At 32.5% G+C, this 23,740-nt stretch overlaps 1 protein-coding gene across 1 annotated transcript in view; it reads right to left on the reverse strand.

Moving 5' to 3' along the window:
- The window catches only part of VPS13B (vacuolar protein sorting 13 homolog B), a 754,271-nt gene that overhangs the window by 684,953 nt on the left and 45,578 nt on the right, over positions 1–23,740 (reverse strand). Inside the window, exons 5-8 of the mRNA XM_069465462.1 lie at positions 19,819–19,986; positions 15,995–16,176; positions 12,251–12,425; positions 6,189–6,457 (exon numbers count right to left, since the gene is read on the reverse strand). Coding sequence (XP_069321563.1) covers positions 6,189–6,457; positions 12,251–12,425; positions 15,995–16,176; positions 19,819–19,986 — 794 coding nt within the window. The remainder of the gene's footprint in view (positions 1–6,188; positions 6,458–12,250; positions 12,426–15,994; positions 16,177–19,818; positions 19,987–23,740) is intronic.

The raw sequence follows: 23,740 nt of genomic DNA on the forward strand, positions 1-23,740 counted from the left end.
AGTTCTAAGCAGTAACGCTTTCAATGTTTCCCCATTCATCATGATGCTGGCTATCAGTTATGTCACAAGCTGCTTTTATCATTTTGAGGTAAGTCCCGTCTATGCCTATTTTCTTAAGCGTTATTATCATAAAAGGGTGCTGAATTTTGTTGAATGCTTTTTGTGCATCTATTGAGAGGATCATATGGTCTTTGCTTTTACTTTTATTTATGTGGTGAATTACATTTACAGATTTGCATATGTTGAACCATCCCTGCCTCTCTGTGACTGAAGCCCACCGGTCGTGGTTGCTTATTTTTTTGATGAGCAGCTAAATTCGATTTCCTATCATTTTATTGAGAATTTTTTCATCGACTTTTTTTTTTTTTTTTTTTTTTTTTTTTGAGACGGAGTCTCACTCTGTTGCCCAGGCTAGACTAACATGGCGTCAGCCTAGCTCACAGCAACCTCAAACTCCTGGGCTTAAGCAATCCTCCTGCTTCAGCCTCCTGAGCAGCTGGGACTACAGGCATGCGCCACCATGCCCAGCTAAATTTTTTTCTGTATATATTTTTAGTTGTCCATATAATTTTTTTCTATTTTTAGTAGAGACGGGGTCTCGCTCTTGCTGAGGCTGGTCTTGAACTCCTGAGCTCAAATGATCCACCTGCCTCGGCCTCCCAGAGTGCTAGAATTACAGGCATGAGCCACTGCACCCGGCCTCATCTACATTCTTAAGGGATGTTGGTCTGTAGTTTTCTTTTTTTTGTTGAGTCCTTTCCGGGCTTTGGTACCAAGGTGACGTTGGCTTCATAAAATGTGTTCGGGAGGATTCTTTCCTTCTTGATGTTGTGGAATAATATCTGCAGGATTGGCATCAGTTCTTCTTTGTAGGTCTGCTAGAACTCGGGTGTGAAACCATCTGGTCCGGGCCTTTTTTTTTTAGGAATGTTTTTTATTAGTGTATCAATTTTGTTACAAGATATTGGTCTCTTCAGGAATTCTGTTTCTTCCTCATTGAGCCTAGGGAGGCTGTGTGTTTCTAAGAGTTTGTCCATTTCCTCCACATTTTCAAAGTTTATGTGTATGGAGATTTTTATAGTATTCAGAGATAATACTTTGTATTTCCGTGGTATCGGTTGTAATTTCTCCTTTTTATTTCCTGATTGAGTTTATTAGAGTTCTTTCTTTTCTGCTTCTGGTTAATCTAGTAATAGGCCTACCAATTTTGTTTATCTATTCAAAGAACAAATTTTTTGTTTCACTAATCTTCTGTATAGTTCTTTTGTTGTTAATTTCATTTAGTTCTTCTCTGATCTTGGTTATTTCTTCTCCTGGGTTTAGAATTGGTTTGCTCTTTCTTTTTCAGTTCTTAGAGTTGATTGATTAGATTGTTGATTTGTTATGTTTCTGGCTTTTAGAGGTACGAATTTATGGCAATGAGTTTTCTTCTCAGGACTGCTTTAGCTGTGTCCCACAGATTTTGATAACTTGTGTCCCCTTTGTCATTTAGTTCAAGAATCTTCTGATTTGCACCTTAATTTCCTCTTTCACATTAAGTATCATTCAGCAGTAGGTTGTTCAGTTCCCATGACTTTGTGTTGAGATGAATGTTTCTGTTGGAGTTGATTTCTAATTTTATTCCACTGTGTCTCAGAAGATGCATGGTATAATTTCTATTTTTTTTTTAATTTGTTGAGACATGTTTTATGGCCTAGGATGTGATCAAGCTTAGAGAGTGTACCATGAGCTAATGAGAAGAACATATATTCAGTGGTTTAGGGGTAGAATGTTCTATAAATGTCTGTCAGGCCCATTTGTTCTAGATTTCTGTTTAAGTCCATTGTATCTTTATGTATTTTCTGTTTGGAGTATCTGTCCTATTCCGTCAAAGGAGTGTTGAATTCCCCAGCTATTACAGTGCTAATGTTTATCATTTTGGTTAGATCAAGTAGGATTTGCTTTAGGAATCTGGGCGTAACTGTGTTGGGCACATAAATACTTAGAATTGTTAGGTCTTCTTGTTGAATAATGTTCCCTTTACCATTATATAATGACCATCTTTGTCTTTCATTACTTTTGTTGAGTTTAAGACTGAATTACCTGATATGATAACTGCTATACCAGCTTCCTTTTGGTTTCCATTTGCATGGAATATTGTTTTCCATCCCTTCACCTTGAGTCTTAATGAGTCCTTGTGGATTAGATGTGTTTCCAGAAGACAGCAGATACTTGGCTTGTGTATATTTACCCATTCTGCCAGCCTATTCTCGAGTGGGCAGTTCAAATCATTCACATTTATTGAAAGAATTCATAAGTGGGGTGGATTTTTGTTCATCCTGTTGAGAAGTTTGTTGCTTTATCTCTTGAGCCATTGTAGTATCTGGCCTTTGACCTTTAGCTTTTGGTGATTTTACAATGATGAGAGTCTATTGTGCTAATTCGTGTATAATGCTGTTCTGAGTGCTTCCTGCAGGACAGGTCTGGTCTTGACAAATATCCTCAGTGTTTGCTTGTTGGAGAAAGACATTTTCCCCTCATATATGAAACTTAGTTTTGCAGGATACAATTCTAAGCTGGGCCCCAGTCCCTTCTGACTTGTAAGGTCTCAGTTGAGAAGTTTGCAGTTAGTCTGATGAGTTTTCCTTTGTAAGTTACCAGCTGCTTTCACTTTACGACTTGTAGGAGGGCCTCTTTCATGTTTATTTTGCCCAGTCTGATGACTTAGTGTTGTGGTGTTTGCCTCTGTGCAATGAATTTTCCAGGAGTCCTCTGAGCTTCTTGTACCTGAATATCTAGATTTCTAGCAAGGCCAGGGAAATTTTCCTCAATTATTTCCTCAAATAAATTATCCATCCCTTGTGTATTTTCTTCTTCACCCTTAGGGATGCCTACGATTCTTATGTTAGGCTTCTTCATATAATCCCCTATTTCTTGTAGGCTTTGCTCATTTCTCTTATTTCTCTGCTCTATCTCTGTGACTGACTTGTTTAACTGAAGGGAATTGTCTTCATGCTCTGAGATTCTTTTTTCTGCTCAGTCTAATCTATTTTTAAGGCTTTCCACTATGTTTTGTAATTCCTTGAATGAAGTTTTCATTTCCAGCTATTCTGTTTGATTTTTCTTTAATATTTCAATTTCTTTAGTGAATTTTTCATTCATCTCCTGCATTGTTTTTGTGAGGTTTTTTTTGTGTTGGGTTTCCATTTTATTTTGCATTTCATTGAGCTTCTTTACAATCCATGTTCGAAAATCTTCATCTGTCATTTCAGTGTTCTCATTTTTGTTGGTATCCATTGTTAGAGAGCTGGTGTTCCTTTTGGGGGGTGTCCTTTCACTTTAATTCTTCATACTTCCGGAGTTCTTTCACTGATTCTTTCTCATCTGGAGCAGCTGTTGCTCCCTTGGATTTTCTTTTGTTTAGATGAATACATATTCTTAAGATGTGTTTTAATTTCTAACATAATAAATATGAGCAGATGTAATTTGAAAAAACAAAAACTCCTCTGAATTTTCAATAATTTTAAAGAATGCAAAGGCATCCTGCAGTCTTGATCAAAAAGTTTAAGAACTCTCGCTCTACAGGTAGCAGTAAAGTTGATGAGAAGTGACTATATCTTATAGGTATAGCTGGCAGAACATGCTGATTAGATGTGGTAGGAGTAAGATATTCATAAATAGTAAGCTTAAGGAAATGAGTAGATAATGTTGCAATTTAATGAATAGTAAGACAGTAGGGGAGATGCATGATTGCAGAGCAAAATCAAGAGTTCTATTTTTGTATGTGTTAAATACCTATTAGATATGCAAGTGGAGACAAATAGGTAAATTCTAGAGCTCACAGTAAAGTGATCAGTGGAAACACAAATTTGATACTCTATCAGCATCTGTATTATCATCAAATTATATTACCTTCAGAGAGTACAGACAGAAAAGATCATAGGGCCACAGACCAAGCCCCATACGCCAACATTTAAAGGTTAGGCAAAAGAAAAGGAACAGCAAAGAAAACTACAAAAAGGCACCCATGAATCCAAACGAAAGTCTGATCTTTTTGTAAAACCGCCAAACTGTATTACACAGCAGATGCACCATTTTACATTCCCACCAGTCCTCCTGTTTGCTTTTAACCAATTCCAACAAAGATATTATCAGTGTCATATTACTGTTGTGGTCAAGATCACCAATAATTTCAACACTGTCAAATCCAAGGATCCATTCCCAAAAATAAACCACTCCCTCCTCTTTAAAACACTTATGGAACTTAGCTTCCAAATACTCTCTTAGTTTTCTGCTTACATCATTGATCACTTATCCTCTGCTTCCCTTGCTATTTCTTCCTCATCTTTCCAATGTCTTAACATGACACTTCCCCAGAACTTGGTTCTAGAACTTCTCCTTTTTTTCTTACCTACACTGACTGCAGTCTTAATACAGCCATGACTCTCAAATTTATAAAGCCAGACCAAATTTCTAATATGATTTCCATTTTTATATATCCAATTACCTACTGGATAGCTCTACTTAAATATACAGTGGGCATCTTAAAAGTTGTCCAAAACTAAACTCCTAATCTTCATCTTAAACTTTACCTTCTCCCAATTTCAGGTATCTCAAAAAATCAGAACTCAACTCTTTCAGTTGTTCAAGATCCATCCCTGGATCCTCTTTATTTCATTCATGGCTCATAAAAAATCTATCAGGAAATCCTGCCTCTTTGACCTTCAAAACAGATCTAAAATCCAATCACTTTTCACTGCCTCCACTTGCTACAACCCTACTCCTAGTCATCATCTCTTGCTTGAAAATTGGAATCCTGTCTGTCTGATTTCCTTACTTCTGTTTTTGCTCTCCTGCAATCTATTTCCAACACAGCAAATAGAGTGATCCAGTTTAAAATATAACTCAGGTCATCATGTAATTCTATGAAAAATTGTCCCAAAACTTTCTCACTCAGAATCAATGACAAAGTCCCAAAAATGATCTATAGAGTTTTATGACTTATGCACTGCTCCAAGCCTTATTACCTCTCTGATCTCATTTTTTACTACTTTCATATTAGCTCACTTTACCCCAGCCGCACTGGCCTCTTTGCTGTTCCTGAAACCTTTAGGACCTTTACATTTGCTATTAGAATAATGCTAATCCCTACATATCTAATAGATTTCCTCTTTCACAGGACTTTGCTTAAATATCCCCTTCACAGTAAGGCCTTCCATGATCATACAATTTTAAATTGCATAATTTCCCCTCTATTTCCCACTCACTATGCCTCTTCCCATTTTTTCTGTATAACCCTTATCCTCAATGGACATACTATACATCTTATGTTTATAATATCAATTTAAATTCTAAGAGGCAGGGATTTATATCTGTTTACTTTGGTATCTCCAGAGACAAAACAGTGCCCGGACCACAGCCAGTATCAAAAATATTTGTTCAAGGAATTAAGATACTGTTCAGGATTATTGCATGTATGGTGACAGTATTATAAAAAGCCAGGTAACTACTCAAAATTCAGGTTGGGCTATATTTGAGAGAAAGAGAAGATACAATATAATCAAAGAAGAACACATAAGGGGCATTAAAAGTACTAATAATTTTATATTTCTTTAAGGAAAAAGATGTTCACTTTACCTGAACATACATATTATATACTCTCTTTTATGCAAAAGAGTATATATTTTACAGGCATTATTTTAACATATGAAGTACTCAAAGTATGTTAAATACTGCTGCAAAATAGTTAGAAAAGGATTTAGACAAAGATTTAGACTGTCTTGAGCAAGAGAGAGACGTGTATGTAAATAATGCTTTAAAGAAATTTTTTATGAAGGAGAGCACAGAAATAAAACAGAAGCTGTAGGAGTACATAAAGGGGAGATTTTTGATGTGCTTTTCTTTTTTAATGAAAATATTAAGGCATGTTTGTATGCCAACTCAATGATTCAGTAGGAAGAAAAAAAAAACTGTCTATGAAACCAATATAAAAAGAAGATAGGAAGGGATCGAAATTCAATTATTTCAGATGGAAGAGACATATAATTTTATAAGGTAAGGATTTTATCAGATAGAAGGGACATATAATTTTATAAGGTAACATCTATTGAGTGCAAAAGAAATTTTAGTTAAAATAGAATCTTACTAACAATCAAAATTTAAGCATTAAAGTTGATAGAAATATGAACAGCAAAAGAAAGAAAACCTACTTTGAACGTCACAGTTGCCTTTGTGCAGTAAAATCCTATAGAAACAATAGGATCCTTCAAAGTCTGTGCTTTCTGCTGATGCGTGATTGATGTAGGATCATTCCCAAGGTAGTCTTCCTCACTATCATCATAACTCACAATTGCAGGCACAAATGACCAGGCCCATGACACCCAGCCCTGTGGCTGTTCATCATCTTGCTGTGAATACAACTCTTGGCCTTTATACTGAGCAGGATACTGCATATCTATTCTTGTTTCATCTTCAGCACCTATCAATCAAAATAAAGTCATTTTAAATAAATCAAGAGGATTTAACCAAGAGAAAAAAATAAGAATGGACAGGCTTTAAATTTTTCTTCCCACATCTTTCTTTCTAGTATAAGGTATAAATAAATCATACATTGGTTATTATTATTTGAAACCAAAAATCTAGCATTATCGCTAATGTTTCTGTATGCTGTACTATGAAATCTCATTTATTAGGTTAAGGATAATGTTATGTGGAGAGTAGTTTATTAATTGCATATAGTTTTAAATGTATTTAATAAATACAAAGAATAAATTAAATCTGTAACATTTCATTCATTAATTTTTTTTAAACAAACAAATCTACCTCTCAAAAATGAGGGTCATGTGTTGAAAAAGTGACTTTTCTCTGAAACATAATACGAGAAAGATACAAGAAACATTCTTGATTTCCTGATGCGCCCAGTGGAGAAAGAAAACAGCAAGTGCTTCCAGAAAAAATGCCCCCCCCCACCAAAACAAGAATTATCCCAAAGGATGAACGTAAATGTTACAATGGATTGACTTTTTACATGTAGTTAAGAAAAATAATAGTGTTGGGCCTCTTTCTTATTAGTGGGTGAGCTATGTTAGTTCCTGTTCTACAGATGAAAAAAATTTATAGCAAAGAAACGGTATATGATCAAAAACTGGCAGACAAAAGATTTAGATTCCAACCACTCTTTATTTCACCTTTGTAAAGTCGAACTCCATCAAAGTCACTTAAAATTATTCTAGCAATTCAAACAAAAGAGGCATATCATCATGGAATTTAGATAGAAAGAAAAAAATTACTTTTTAAAAAACTCATGAGATAAGCAGTCTCCAGCAGATTCAAGCATATCTACTCTTCACTGATAAATCTATAAATACACACACTCCTTTAAATCTTTAAATACCCTCCTTCCATATTTTCTGGTCAGAAAAAGTTTATAACATTTTTAACTCTTATGACAGGAGACCTTTGGAACAACTCTGACACTTACAGGTTATCACCATTTACCTTCCTTCATCTGGGAAGGAAAAGGTTTTACAAGCAATAGCTAGAGTAACTAGAACATACGATCAAGAGACCTTAGATATACTTCAAAATAAATTATAAAAGTTACAAATCCAGACAATGTTTGGCATAATCTTTAAATCTTTCTGTTCAACCATAAATACTATGTAAGTTTCTACTGAGAAATAAATAAAGCCTGTTATAAATCATCCCTATAAAGATGTCAAAATGAACATCATCACTGAATATCATCTGTTATAAACCAAGAAATAAAGTCATCTCAACTCAAGAAAAAATTACAAGTTTGAATCCACAGAGTTGGACTCTAGACCTCTCTTGTCTAATCCATTATAACAAAAGTGGTATCCACTGCTTGAGCTTTATAAGCAAAAGCAAGAAACCACGAAGAGTTCTGAGAAACCAGCCACCATAATTTTTACTCAATATTATCTTGAGTAAAAAATAGGAAGGATTTTGATGAAAGATCTGAAAATTCAGTTCTGAATCTTTGCTCTCTGCCTTATAAAAAGAACAAATTAGGGCATAGAAAAGAAAAGCATCTCCTTGATATCTCATCAGAATTTCCTAAAATGCTCTTTTTCTTTGGAATAGTGCATCTTAATCTGGGATCTGTTGATACAATTCAAGAATTGCATGAATTTCAATAAGAAAATATATATGCAGTATTAAATAAAATATAGCGTTTTTAAAAATGAATTCCGGTAACAAACCACAGTTGTGTTAACAGTACCTGTGACTCTAATACAGATAAAATCATGCGCTGCATAACAAAGTTTCACTAAATGACAAACCACATATACGACAGCACTCCCATAAAATTATAATGAAGCTGACAAATGCCTTCCACCTAGCGACATCACAATTATCATAATGTCATAGTGCAACACATTTACTTACGTTTGTGGTGATGCTGGTGTAAACAAACCTATTGCACTTCCAGTCACATAAAAGTATAGTACATATAAGTATGTATAATATATAATACTTGAAAATCATAATAAATGACTGTTACTTGTCTATGTATTTACTATAGTATACTTTTTATCATTATATTAGAGTGTACTCCTTTTCTACTTTAAAAAAACAGTTAACTATAATATAAGATAGCTACAGGCAGATTGTTTAGGAGGTGTTCAAAAAAAAGGCATTGTTACTGTAGGATATAACAGTTTCTTGAATGTTATTGCCCCTGAAAGCCTTCCGGTGGGATAAGATGCAAAGGTGGAAAACAGTCATATTGATGATCCTGACTCTGTGTAGGCCTAGACTAACGTGTGGGTTTGTGTCTTAGTGTTCAACAAAAAAGTTCAAAAAACATGTAAAATAGAAAAAACCTTATAGAATAAGAATATAAAGAAAAAGTATTTTTGTATAGCTATACAATGTATTTGTGTTTTAAGCTAAGTGTTACAATAAAATAAAAGTCAAAAAGTTAAATATAAAAGTTTATAAAGTAAAAAAGTTACAGTAAGCTAAAGTTAATTTATTATTGAAGAGAGAAAAATGTTTTTATAAATTTAGTGTAGCCTAAGTGTACAGTGTTTATAAAGTCCACAGTTGTGTACAGTAATGTCCTAGGCCTTCACATTCACTCACCACTCACTCACTAACTCACCCAGTGCAACTTCCACTCCTTTAAGCTCCATTCATGGCAAATGCCCTATGTAGGTGTACCATTTATCTTTTAATAAATTATATTTTTATTGTACCTTTTCTATGCTTAGATATGTTTAGATACACAAATACTTACCATTGTGGTACAGTGGTCTACAGTATTCAGTACAATAACATGGTGTACAGGTTTGTAGCCTAGGAGCAATATGCTATACCATACAGCCTAGGTGTGTTCTAGGCTATACCGTCCAGGTTTGTGTAAGTATACTCTATGATGTTTGCGCAACAATGAAATCACCTAATGATGCATTTCTGAGAACATAAACCCATCGTTAAGTGACACATAATTGTATATCAACAGTTGTGGAACTATCTCAAAATATCATTCACACTCATTACTACTTTGAAAGTATGATAGGTATTAGACCTCCTGCTATATATATCTTGATATTTAATGTGTTTAACAGAGAAGCACATAATATTACTATATTATCATTTCTTTTCAAATACTGGGAATCAGGAAAGGTCAGTGACTCTTGATAGATGGGAAACAACAAAAATGAGCTCTGCAATTGCCCCAACTTATTGCCTGCAATGAGTTTCTAAGCCATAGCCAGCAAAAGGGAAATCCAAGCTGAGCAACAGTCTTCCTTAAATGAGAAGGCAACATAGAAAGTCCAGGGAGACTAAGAGAGCTAGAGCTTGTAAGGTAGCAGAGCACCAAACCAGAAAACTTCTCAGAGAGCCCCTGAGATCAGCAGAGGGTTCTCTTCCAGTATTCATTCAGCTGAGTATTAAGCACCATATGTGTGTAAGAAAACTACCTAAGGATATGAAAAAAACCACCAGAAAGGAGCAAAGAGAACAATCCCCCAGGCTCATATAGAATTAGGAATAACTTTTGCTTCCACCAGACAGAAAACAAAAACATTTTAGTTCACAGGGCATCAGGCAGAGTACTCCAAAGAGTAATTGTCTAAGCGGACAAAATTGGGTCTAATGGGTACTCTGATCTCATCTAACAAACCTTAAAAGCAAGGCTCAAATGAATTAAATTGTTTCTAAGTAACTTAAATGCTTTTTGGAACACCAAAATATCCAGCACCCAACAAGATAAAATGGACAGTGTCTAGCATCCAGTTAAGAATTATCAGATATGCAAAGAAGCAAAAAAATATAGCCCATGAGGGAAAAAGTCAATCAATAAAAATAGATCCAGAAATGACACAGATCATAGCATTAGCAAACAAGAACATTAAAACAGCTATATAAAATGTTCAAGAAAGCATAAGGAGGTTAAGACATTAAGTATATAAGACCCAAATTCAACTTCTAGAAATGACAAATACAGTATCTGAGATGAAATTTACACTAGATGGTATTAATAACAGACAGACAAAGCAGAAGATCAGTTAACTTAAACAGAATAGAAGCTACACAAAACGAAACTCAGAAAAAAAGGGGAAAAAAATTAATGGAGCATCAGAGAGCTCTGTCAATCACCATGCAATGCAGCCTAAATACAGTCCCCAAAGAAGGAAACTGAAAAATATGTTTGAAGCAACAATGGCCAAAATTTTTTCACATATAGATGAAAACTGTAAACCACAGATCTAAAAACTTCAATGAACTCCAAGCACAAGTAACATGAAGAAATTATACCAAAGCACATCATAATCAAGTTACTCAAAGCCGAAAAGGTCAAGCACAGAGGCTCACATCTGTAATCCCAGAACTTTGGGAGGCCGAGGCAGGAGGATCACTTGAGGCCAGGAGTTGGAGACCACCCTAGACAACTTAGCAAGATCACGTCTTTACAAAAAAATTAAAAAATAAAAAAATAACCAGGTGTGGTGGCACAGCACTGTAGTACTAGCTACTCGAGAGACTGAAGTAGGTAGATCACTTGAGCCCAGGAATTGAAGGCTGCACTAAGCTATTACGGTACCACTGCACTCCAGCCTAGGTGACAGAGTGAGACCCTGTCTCTAAAAAAATTAAAATAAAATAAAACAAAATATAACAAAATACACCTGAGAAGAGGTTCATAGGTTTGGGCAGAGTGTCAAAAGAATCCATGGCACACACTAAAAAAAGGTTAGGGATCCTTGCTTTAAACAGATGAGAAAATTAATTCAGATGCCTCTGGAAGCAAATAGCCAAACTGCTTTTTCCCTCTCTTAACATATAAGAAAAACCTAGTCACCTTCTTATACAGAAAGCAACAGTTATAAAAGAAGAATCTAAAAGTTATATTTCAATCAAAATGTAAAACTTCTGCTCAAAAGAAACCTACCAAAACATGAATAGCTATCTATTCTAAGTACGCGCTTAAAAAAAAAAGGAATAGGCGAGTCACACACTGGCAAAAAGAAAAATTCCCCAAACATATATATGACAAAGGACTTGAACTCAGAATATAAAAAGAAGTCCTCGAAATCAATATTGAAACACAGAAAATGTTTTTAAATGGACATTTAACATAGACTTCACAAAGGTAGACATATTAAAGGTCAATAACCACATAAAAATGTTCAAAATAATTACTCATCAGAAAAACGCAAATTAAGATGAGATACCACAACACACTCATCAGTATGGCAAAAAACTAAGAAAATACTGACAACACCAAATGTTGGCAAGGATATAAAGAAACTGGAACTCACATACATTGTTGATGAAAATATAAAATGGTACACTTTTCAGAAAAGGTCTTGTTTCTTTAATAAGTAAACATATAATTTCACTCTTAAATATCTACCCAAGAAAGAACCCAAAAACAAGTCAAAATCAATAATTCCTTTCATTTTTCTATGTCAGATCACTCACATCTCTATTTATCAAACATTCTACCATTCTGCCATACACCATAACTAAACTGTTCACGTGTCTCCCCCATTTTACCTTAAGATTTTATTTCCCTGTATTTTCCCATGTCACATATCCTTCAATGAAGCATACATTTCCTTAATTAATAGTACTGAAATAATTCAATTAATTAAATAACACTTGGTGAGCCTTGGCAGAAAAATTGCCAATGATATTAAAACACTGTAAAACTCAATCTGTTTTTTCAAGTTTCCCAGTGGTCAAACTACTTTCTAAAAACAATAATTATAAAATACAGGTTTGTTATACTTACCTGTAACGTTTCCTAACGTATCTTTATTGTGACAGGTAGAGTCTTCCATTTCTCCATCTTTAAAATTGCCTATTTCTCCATAGTAAAGAGCAATCCCAAGTTGCATTATACGAATAAACATAGGCAGTTGTTGATCTGTGATAGAAAGTTTCAAGCTCTCTACTAAAGTATGAATCTGTATTTTGAAAATCAAAAACATCAAAGAAAGCATATTTAAATGGAATACGTTTTAAGATGAGCAGTGAAATTTTAAGTCTTAAAATGAAATATCCCAAACATTTCTAATATTTAAGTCAAAATATTTACTCTAAAATAATAGGAATTAAATAAATGTTGCTATGATGATCAATAAACTTTAGATAGAAACTATAGTAAGCCAAATGATATAGGTACAAATAGAACTAATAATGAGAAGATATATTCACATTAGATCTCCAGATAATTATTCCAGAAGGAAAATAAGTTATATAACCAAATACCTACTCTATAACATTAAGAGTATGATAGTATTCTCCCCTCAAAAAAAGAAAGACCTCTGTGAACCAAAAATAATAAAAATTTGACGTCAGTTTAGTAAAACTTTCATTGTTCTTTCCAGCTTGACTAACCAAAAAGACTACATACACATCCTAAAACCATATGTTAAGTGGAGAAAAGACTAATATTATAACTATGCAAGTATAGAAATAATAAAATTTTCATTGTCAAATATGGAAAACCAAATGAACTATGCATTCAAAAAAGTTTTTCAAATAAATTTTAAATAAGATTTAAACAACATAAAATTCATAACATTAATCAATTATAAGAAACAAAGAAAATTAATTACTAGCAAATACGATATATAGCAATCAAAGTTTTCCACAGAGAAAGAGACATCAGTGGAATATAAACACAGCTTCAGTATAATGATTTCCTGCTGTTATATAAACATGGAGTAAAACTAATTAAGCTATAAAGTCTCTTAAAAGGTTTATTTTGACTAACATATTTGAGTGTCTATGAAACATGAAAAAGAAGTAATGGTAATCATATTTTTAGAGGTCCAAGAACAAAAATAAATGTATTTAAAAGGGGAGAAAGTTATATAGGGGGGAGTGATGTTAAATACCATATTTCAAATATAAGCACAAGTTTCTTAAAACTGACCTGAAGATCATACACTGACTAAACCATAAAGAGGTAAGAAAATGGGGGATAGAGTTTGGGGATGGGCAGAAAAGGAGTATGCAGCCCTACCAAGGTTTTCTTAATTTGAGATTGCTTTGTCACATCCTTTTAAATATTGCATTGCACCAATAGCATCAGTGTTAAGCAGTAAGTAAAACCAGTAAGAAAGAACCTATCAAACGTATATACAAACACACACACACACACACACACATACACAAACCTATGTATGTTTTAAAAAAATTTTTTAAATCAATAAGAAAAGAATAATCCTCAGTAAAATGGATAAAGAATAGGCATAGATAATTCAAGGAACAAGAAAATGGCCAGTGAACATATTTTCAAAACTCTAACTTCACTAATAAATCAATATTAAATTATACATTATTTGTTGTTCAGTAAGTTGGCAATTTTTAAAATATGATCACACTTAAGGATAGCAAGAGTAGAATACAAGCACTCCCCTTAATGTTTAAAGGAGGTAAACCTTTCTGGAAACAATTTGGTAATACAGATTACAGGCCTTAAAAAAGTTTAAACCCATTAATAAGATATTTGCAATTATAGAAATCTTTCATAATGAAGTAATCAGAGATGCGGTCAAAGATTTTGTGTAGAATTTCATTTCATTCCTCTGAAAAACTGCAAAGTGACTTTCCAAAAATAGAAATGTTAAATGAATTATGTACCCATATGACCTATATCTCATAACTGTCATAATTTCTAGGACAAATTTGTTTCACACAAAAAAATTAAAAATAATAAAAAGCCTACCAAAAATATAAATAAATTCAAGAGCCACTTAAACAAACATGTGAAAGGTTTAAAAAAATAATTAGGGTATCTGGAACATATTGGGAAGCCTCCTGTCTTTGAAGTGATCAATGAAGTAAATCACATCTATTTATTAATAACACAAATTTCCTAAGACTAGGAGTTGGAAGAATGATGGGTCTAAACCAAAACAGCAAATCTTACAATATAAGTATTAATAGAAAACTCAAAAATTGATATCATTTGAGCAAAAGAGAATGGTATCTCATATATGGTGATTAACAGAGTAAAAAACCACATATTAACAAACTTATTTATGTTAAAGAACTCTTTACAATGAAATGTCATGGCAATTCAATTTTGAGAACAAAAATTTACTTATATGTCAACACTAAATTTTTCTTCAAGTTCATTTATTTTTACTTTCCTCTAATTTAGCCACACCTTAGAATGGACAATTAAATTTGCACTAATGATGAATAAAATTATTTTATACAGTAAAGTTCCTATACAGCCATTATTTGATTTCAATATATCTTGAATTTACCTTCACATTCCCCAACTTTACTAGTCCATCCAAGGCTAAAGAAAGTAAATCCTTTTCCCTGAGACAGAGACATTAATACTATTGAGTTAATTGTTTTCCATTCTTATCTTTGCCAAAGAAGCTAACTCAAAAATAGAAGGAAAAAGTAACAGAATTTAAACAAACCAACTTGCATTACACATTGTGGGGGGGAAAAGTAAAACACAGATGACTGAGCACTACTAAGGGAATAAATAGGTAGATTTCATGTATAAATATAATCTAAGTATGGTAAGGCTACAGAAAATACAAAGTGTTATATGCTTCAATAAAACATAATGTAACATAAACAAAACTAATTTTTATACAGTCATACTCATATAGACACGATAGTCAATACCAGTTCAGATTCCTAAGTCTAGCTTTTCTATCATAGAACTTTGGTAGTCAGAGATAGGTAATTCAATAACAAAAATTTATTCCACAATAAAACTTAGTTTAACAGGATCACAAATCACTGTGGTAATCCCTTTTCCAAGACATTGATAGACAACATTCAGAAAACCATTAAGTAACAAAAGACAACAGGATTTACGTTTAGATACTAACTATACACATTGAAAATATATACGCTACCTTGGAGAACAAATTTTACATGTATCAAAAGACATGTACTGAATAATTCCCACATTCTGAACTTTGATTACATTTCAAAACCATAGATCAAAGGTAAAACTTGTTGAACCAATAAACTTAAATTATTAGGTTAGCATATCAAGCCTTACAAAATTGCCTAAGAAAGAGAAGAGAAAATAACTGCAGTTATTAGTTCACACTGTGTATAAGGATAGAAATACAGATTATTAATATTTAGTCCACTGTGGGTATAAATATTTTTATATGATTTCCTCTGCCTACTTGAAGAAAGAAACACTAATAAACAGCTGGATAAACTAAAAAGGAAATTAGTTACAGAAAAAAAAGTTGTCCCCAAAATATCTCTACTAGAACATAGTATAAAAAAGTAATAAATATAAATAATGTAAGATAAAAATCATAAATATAAATAAAACTTTGTATGAAAACAAATGGCATGTATATTTATGAGGTTAATTTTTCTTTTTTCTTTTTTTGTTTTATTCTATTTTATACTTTGTTCCTAGCTAAATATGAGGTTAATTTCTTCATGGTTTCTTAATAACAATTAGCATGCACAAGAGCCAATAAACAAAACAGAGATATCCAACTTAACTACAAGAAAAAGAGACACCTACTTTAATAACAGATGGCATCTTGGAATTTAGGTTATCATATGTAAAATGAAGACGAGTTCTGAAGGAACATTTGTACAATAAAGGATCCTGATAAAATTCTATTTTACCACTGGCATTCCGTTTATCAAGACAAACTGTGCAGTCGGAAAAATTGATGACCTTTCTCAGTACCAGATCAGTTGCTAAAAAAAAAAAAAACAAAGAAAATCATTTTAAGTAAAAAGGAAAAACTTTTTACTTAAAGGGTGGGGAGGAGGCAACTATTATTTATTAGTACAGATAGTAATAAAAGTAATCAGCAAATAAGATTCATGGAGCATTTATATGATGCCAGACTCTATGAAAAGAACTTTTCATTTATTACATCAATTAAATCTTCCAACAACCTTATGAAGTAGCACAATTACCCCCATTTTATGAATGAAGAATTAGAGGCCTAAGTAGCTTGTTCCCAATTTGCATAGCACATAACAACAAATTTAAGACAAAATTTATGAAAAATTTCACTACAGTTCTTTTGTGTAATGAGATAATAAAATGTAATTCTTAAGAATCTATATTTAAAACAACTTTTTGAATAATAATTCATTTAACATTTATTTTACATGAAAAAATTCACTGCTACTCTGCACTAATATGGTAGCCACCGGCCATATGTCGCTAGTTAAATTTATATTTAAACTAATTAAAATAATATTACAACAAAAATCAGGGCCTTGGTTGCACTAAGTATATTTCAGCTGCTCAACAGCCACATGTGCATAGTGGCTACAGTGCTGGACAGTGAAGATGTAAAACATTTCCATCATCACCAAGCATTCTAATAAACAACATGGTTATAACAATAAAATAATGAATACATTACCAATAACAGTCTACAGTTTATTTTCAAAGAAATAAAAATAAAGCAGTGGCAACATATAAAACTATCAAATAAAACCTTTAACAAATGAGTAATTTTATTCCTAACTGATAAGTAATTCCCAGGTATATATTAGGCCCACTCTACTCAACCAATGATTTTAAGTTAGCAGCTACTCACAAGCTACTGACATGGGATCTACAAAACAATAAAATATGCTTTAGACTACTCAATGATAATACTATTTCTGAATATATCTTGGCAATTACTAATTAATTCAACCTTTTCTTTTTTATTTGAATTTAAGAAGTAAAAACCAAAGAATATGCATATGTATCTAAATAGTAAAGTTTTATTATCAGATAAATTTCAAATTTGTCTGTTAGTTGAAAAAAGTATAAATTTACCATAATAAAAAAATAAAAATACCTAATCCGTTAACCATCCACTGATTTACTTTCTGTCTATACAGATTTGCCTATTCTGAATGATTCATATAAATGAAATCTATCACACATATGTGGCCTTCTGTATCTGGCTTCTTTCACTTAGCATAATGTTTTCAAGACCATCATGTTACAGTACTTCATTCCTTTTCATAGTAGAACTTTTAAGGAAGAGGATGATAAAATTTAAGATTAGTTAACTCTAGGAGGAAGCAAGGGGATGGGATAGGGGAAAGCACATTGGTCAGGGTAAACTACCGTTAATGTTCTAGTTACTCAAACAGAAGTTGCTCATTATACTATTTTATAAAAAACATATGTCACATAAATTCCTTTGTAAATATCAAATGTTGCATTAAAAATAAAAGGGAAAATAATGGTTTCTACCTCAGAGGATTAAAGGATTAAACAAGATAATACAAAAGATGTAACAGAAGACGTGGCAGTTAATAAGCACTTGATAAATAGAAGATAATATTTTTACACAATCTTTATCACCATCATCATCATAGGCTTTCATATGGTATCATATTATCACAAATATATTGGCATGTTAGCAGTGGTGATTCAAATTTTACACATAATTCACATTTACAAACAACTCATCCAAGGTTGCACTATTGGTTAGTGATGGAGGGAAAATTCAAACTAAGATCCTCCAAATCCCAGTACATGACTCTAACTCACTATAAACAATTTTGCAGGTTAATATTTGTATTATTTATATATTAAAACTAAAAATAAAATTTCTTCACCTAAAATGTCAATTCATTTATTGAATACTGCATTATCCAGTTCTGTTTCTTTTCCATTTCCCATAGCTTATTCTTCTGGCCTTTTTATTGAATATTCCTTTCCACAGAGGATGAGAAGGAGGCGTTAATAATGTATAAGAAGTAACGTTTGGGCCTTTGTATATACTCTTATTTATGTCTCACAAAGCTGTGAGATCAGGATTATTCTCCTTTATTAAAATGTGAAGACTGAAGGTAGGAAAACACATAAAACTGTATTCTAATTCTGCTAGTTCCTAGCCGTATACCTTAACTAGGCAAGTTAAGTACTGTTCAGTCTCAATTTCAGTTTGCCTTGATCCTTTAATTAGGATTTATGATGAATAAATGAATATATAACTAAAATGAATGAGAAATAAAGATATTATTTTATGGAGTTATGAGAATTAAAAAAAAATAGATGTAAATAATAGCAGCAGCTCATTTTTTAAGCACTATGTACAGGACACTTTTATAAGTCCTTTCAGTACATTAACTTATTTAATAATAATTCTATAAGGAAGATCCTATTTTATCCCTATTTTACAAATGAGGAAACTAAGAAAAAGAAGTACCATAACTCACCTAAGGTCATACACCTACTAAGTAGGACACCCAGGATTCAAACTTAGGGCCAGCACTTTTAACAAATACATGACAAGTCACAAATTAAAGGTACTCACAGTAGTTCCTTTACTATTTTGTCCGAAAATACCCGCTCCTTACCCTACCAGAACATGTACCAATATGATTTATTTAATTAATCTCTCCTGACAAACTTTAAGAGGCAGCATCTATCTCCTTCACAGCTGTAATTTCAATGCTTAGCACGACGCCTATCACACAGAACATAGTAAGCAAAATAGTAATAAATAAACGGTATTTATTAAAATTTTATTACTTAAAAGCTCTTTTACAATAAGCAGAAGAATGTAGTAAGTAATAGTTAAAAGGCAGCTTCAGGATAATAAAAATATTCCAAATGTGCTCTTGAATACTCAGGCCTAAAACATAAATCAGTCAGATATATTGTTTTGCTTGGTGATGACCCAGCTATGTAAAAGCAACATGCTCCCTTTCCCCTTTCAAAAACATTAAAAATTCAAACATAATACCATTTAATTTTTATTGCTACAGCCCATGACATTGTCATGCAGCACAAAAACAATGCTTCAGTGATGGACTGCATATATGATGGCTGCCCAATAAGATTATAATACTGTATTTTTACCATACCATTTCTATGCTTAGATATGTTTAGATACATCAATACTTACCACTGTGGTGCAACTGCCTACAGTATTTGGTATAGTAACATGTTGTATAGGTTTGTAGCCTAGGAGCAATAGGCTATACAATATAGCCTACGTGTGTAACAGGGTGTTTACACTGCATGATGTTCATATTTATACAATGACAAAATCACCTAGTGACACATTTCTCAGAACATAACCTCATTGTTAAGTAATGCATGACCATATTCCACATCACATTTGATACAAGCATGTGATGGGTAAGAAAGAATAAAAATAATAGAAAACAAGTATGTAGTTTCTTAATTTAAGAGGTATATTAACCTTAGATTATTAAATTTTCTTTATGTGAATTTTTTTCCAGGCTGGGGCATATAGATTTCATTAGATTTAACAAAGAGCTACTTGGCCTTAAAAAAAAGAAACGTTAGGAATCAAGGCAATTGTTTCAATTATAGAAAAATATACACTATTCTTGACATTTACTCACCAGAAATATCCATGAATGCACGATCCCATAATTCACCTACTGTATAGCATTCTGCAGAAGTGATATTGACTGAAAGGACAATATCGTCTTCAACATATTTTAGTATGAGATTATTTATAACAATGTTTACATTATTTACAACTCGTCTGATCAGACTCTGTACATAACCTATAAAATAGAAAAAAGAATTAATTAGCCACAAATATATCAATAAATATTTCTTAAAATGTTATTAAACTTAATATATGTGAAAGGTGGGTATTATTTAGCATATTTCTCAAAGAGAAAACTAAAGTTCAGATGGGTGAAAAGCTTGCCAAAGTGATACAGGTAATAAGTAGCAGATCCAGTCCAACAATATCATTACCAAGAAGTTCTATGATAAAGTGTTCATGTACTAAGAGAAACCACAGAGATCACATCTTTTTAATAACAAAACACTAGATCCTATACAAAGATTATCCTATACTACAAGTAATTTGTCCGACTTCTGCTTATTTTATAAACATTTTCCAAAATGAAGCAACGTTACTATATGCTGATTGTACAGTATATTAGAAGATGAGCTTCTTTAAGCCGTTTTTTGAACCAGCTACCATCATCTCTTCCTACTTTAGCCATTAAAATATTCAAAAGTTATGCCTGTGGGAAGAAAGAGAGGAGAAACATGACCATCACAATGAATTCAACTGTACTAACTAATATATAATACTGAAACAGACTGGGGAGAGAATATTAATGAAGAAGAAAATGTAGAAAGAAAGTGTTAAAAAAAGATTTTAAAATAATGAAATGAAGAATATAGGGAAAAAAACATATGGAAGGAAAGAAATTAAATAAAAGCAGAATGAGAACACAGGGAAATAAAAAACAGAAATAATATTTTTAAAAACCGAAAATTTTAACAGTAGCAAACATTCCATTTCTCTCCATGGCTTACTTAGAATCTCTAAAAAAAATTTGGTTTAATTTCATACTATTGTGGAATGCTCCATAATCTCACTTATGTTTCTCACATAAATGTGTATGTACATGAATATATTATTGAGGAATTTAATTGAAAATATAAATAAAACTAAATATAAAAAGCATTTTAAAAGGCAGGAGAATAAGAAAATAAATCTTTTCCACTATAAAAAGCTATTTAAAATGTAATGTATTTCCACTATTAAAAAATACTATTTAAAGGGTAATTAAAATTTTATCTATTTCATGAAACAACCATATGCTTGTAGTCTTTAAACCAGAACTTTACAGGACAAAACAGAATCAACTTTTGTCAGCAATTGACATTGTTAACATCTACACTAAAGTCCGCTGGGAGAAAGTTTATTTAAACCTATTCAACCATAACCTGTTTGCAAAACTCCTTCATGTACTCCCAATGATGCAAATAGAAAAGAAATGTAATACAACTTAGATTCAAGGTTTTCTCCTATATGGAAACTATTAGCAGTTTTTACAGTACCAATTATCATATGCTATAAAATTAGCATGCAAAATATTAATAGATTTAAAGTAACAAATACTCTTTAGTAAGAGTATATACTAAAATATTTCTTAACAAATTAGACTTCCAAAAGAAATTTTAAGTATTAAAATTTTCAACCTTTGTACATTACCCCGTATTATTACTCAACACAGATGTTAAAAATACATGTTCCTAAGAAGCATGACTAATATTGGTTTCCATATTTCTCAAAAACCTGTCACCAATAGGGAACTCATAAAACCACTTAAGAGTTCAGTTTTTATTATCTTCAAAACAAGATTAAAGATAGCACTAGAGAAAATATGTAATGCAAAGCAATAGAAAAATAATATAATATGTATTTTAATGACAGAACACTACGGATGGATTTTTCATCCATTTTTTAACACTTTCTCTTACATTCACATTATAAAACTAACATACAAATTGAGATGAATAAGTCAATTCACCACAGTAAAGGAATCAAATTCCTAAAGAATTACTTCTATAGAAGACTATTTATGTTTCCTTATTAAAAATGCAATGTCTAAGTAACAGGAATTTATCAATGGAATAAATGATACACTATCTCTATCACCCCTCTTCACTTGGTTCTAAGCAAACTACGAGACAGTGTCAGACAAATCTAATAACGCTCATCATTCCATAATTAGAGACTCTCTAAGAGTATATCTGTTCAAACAACATAATAAAAATCCATGTCTACTACATAAACATATGAAAATGGAAGGTCATCCTGGGGATAAGAACCTACAAGATGTAATATTTGTATGGCCCTAAAATAGCCTGTTACTAGTCAACCTTTCCAGAAATTCTTATTATTTACTCTCCCTCACCCACAAAACCCCCTTTTCCAAATACATACTTCTACACCCACAGGATCAAGTGAAAACACTATGAATTTTCACTAACTTTGCTCATTTTCTTCCTCCCATTTACAATATTTTCTGTCCATTCTCTCTTCTTGTTCAGGCCCAGGATAACTGTCTCCTCCTCTATATCCTCTTCTCCAATGTCCCCCACCCTACACATCAACATTAAGGAGAACTACCTCTACCACTTTTCTTGGGCTTATGTTACTACTCATCCTTTGTTTATGTACATGTATACTTATCCTTATGAAATCCTACAGGGAAAAGACTGTGTCTTACTTCTCTGATATTTTTAAATGGCATATATCAAATAATTTTAGTTACAAAGAGACACCATCTGCAATTGATTCATCCTGATGTGGTCACTGGGAAGCCAAAGTTGCTCTTAATCAGAAATTCCATGGTTGATGACTTGGTTACAGTACATAAACACATCTTGGTCAAGTTTTTGGTATAAAATAACTCATTGAGTTGCTATGCAGCATCATATAGGCAATTTATGCTGAGTTCTTTATAATTTTCTTGCCTTTCTTGAAAGGCTGAAATTATTTCAAAATAAAAACTTGTTTAAAAAGGCTAAGAATAACGAATATTTATTGTAAATGCCCTATACAGGTCCAATAAAACATGAATCAAAAGCATTCATCAGATTCTAACAATTAGATAATAATTTAGAGCAATTAATGTAGGAGTTAAGGAAAATAGCTGTGAGTTGAGAATACTATCAGTATTATTATTTAAGATGGTCACAGAAGTTCTAGACAACTAAATAAAGGGAAAAAAGAAATAAGGATTCATAGTGTTTGTCAATATCTGCAGATATTAAATGTGTGCATTAAAACAATGTATCCTACTTCATGTGCTTAGTGAGCAGTTTTACATGTATCTACTAGAACAATTATAGTAATTTTGACATTCTAAAACCCAATTTGAAGCTTTTTCTCATCCTTGACCTACCACATTTCAAGGTTGTTAAGTACAGAAAACATCATTGTATATTCTCTGGAGAACTGTACCTTTTATTATTTAGCATCTGTATTATATATCTCCATTAATGCTTTTGCTTTTAATTCCCTTTTGCCTCATTTTTATACTAAAAATACAGATTATTTTTGGATAGTATTTGGCTATGATGTCATTTTCAATCTGTCTTGCCTCTGGGTTGGTTTTTTTTTTTTTTTCTGAGACAGGGACTCTGTTGCCCAGGCTAGAGTGGTGTCATCATAGCTCACTGCAACCTCAAATTCCTGGGCTCAAGCGATCCTCACACCTCAGCCTCCATAGTAGCTGGGACTACAGGTACACCACCATGCCCGACTAATTTTTCTATTTTTTGTAGAGATGGGGCTCACTATGTTACCCAGGCTGGTCTCAAACTCCTGGCCTCAAATGATCCTCCTGTCTCGGCCTCCAAAAGTGTTAGGATTACAGGCGTGAGCCACCACACCCAGCCTTGCCTCTGTTTTATATGGGTGCTTCAGAAACCACACACATACCCGGACATAACCACCCCTTCCTTTTAGTGCTCAAAAGCTATTTCTTTTGCTTCATTAGAGCT

The sequence above is a fragment of the Eulemur rufifrons genome, chromosome 3, assembly GCF_041146395.1.
Source record: "Eulemur rufifrons isolate Redbay chromosome 3, OSU_ERuf_1, whole genome shotgun sequence".
Lineage (NCBI taxonomy): Eukaryota > Metazoa > Chordata > Mammalia > Primates > Lemuridae > Eulemur > Eulemur rufifrons.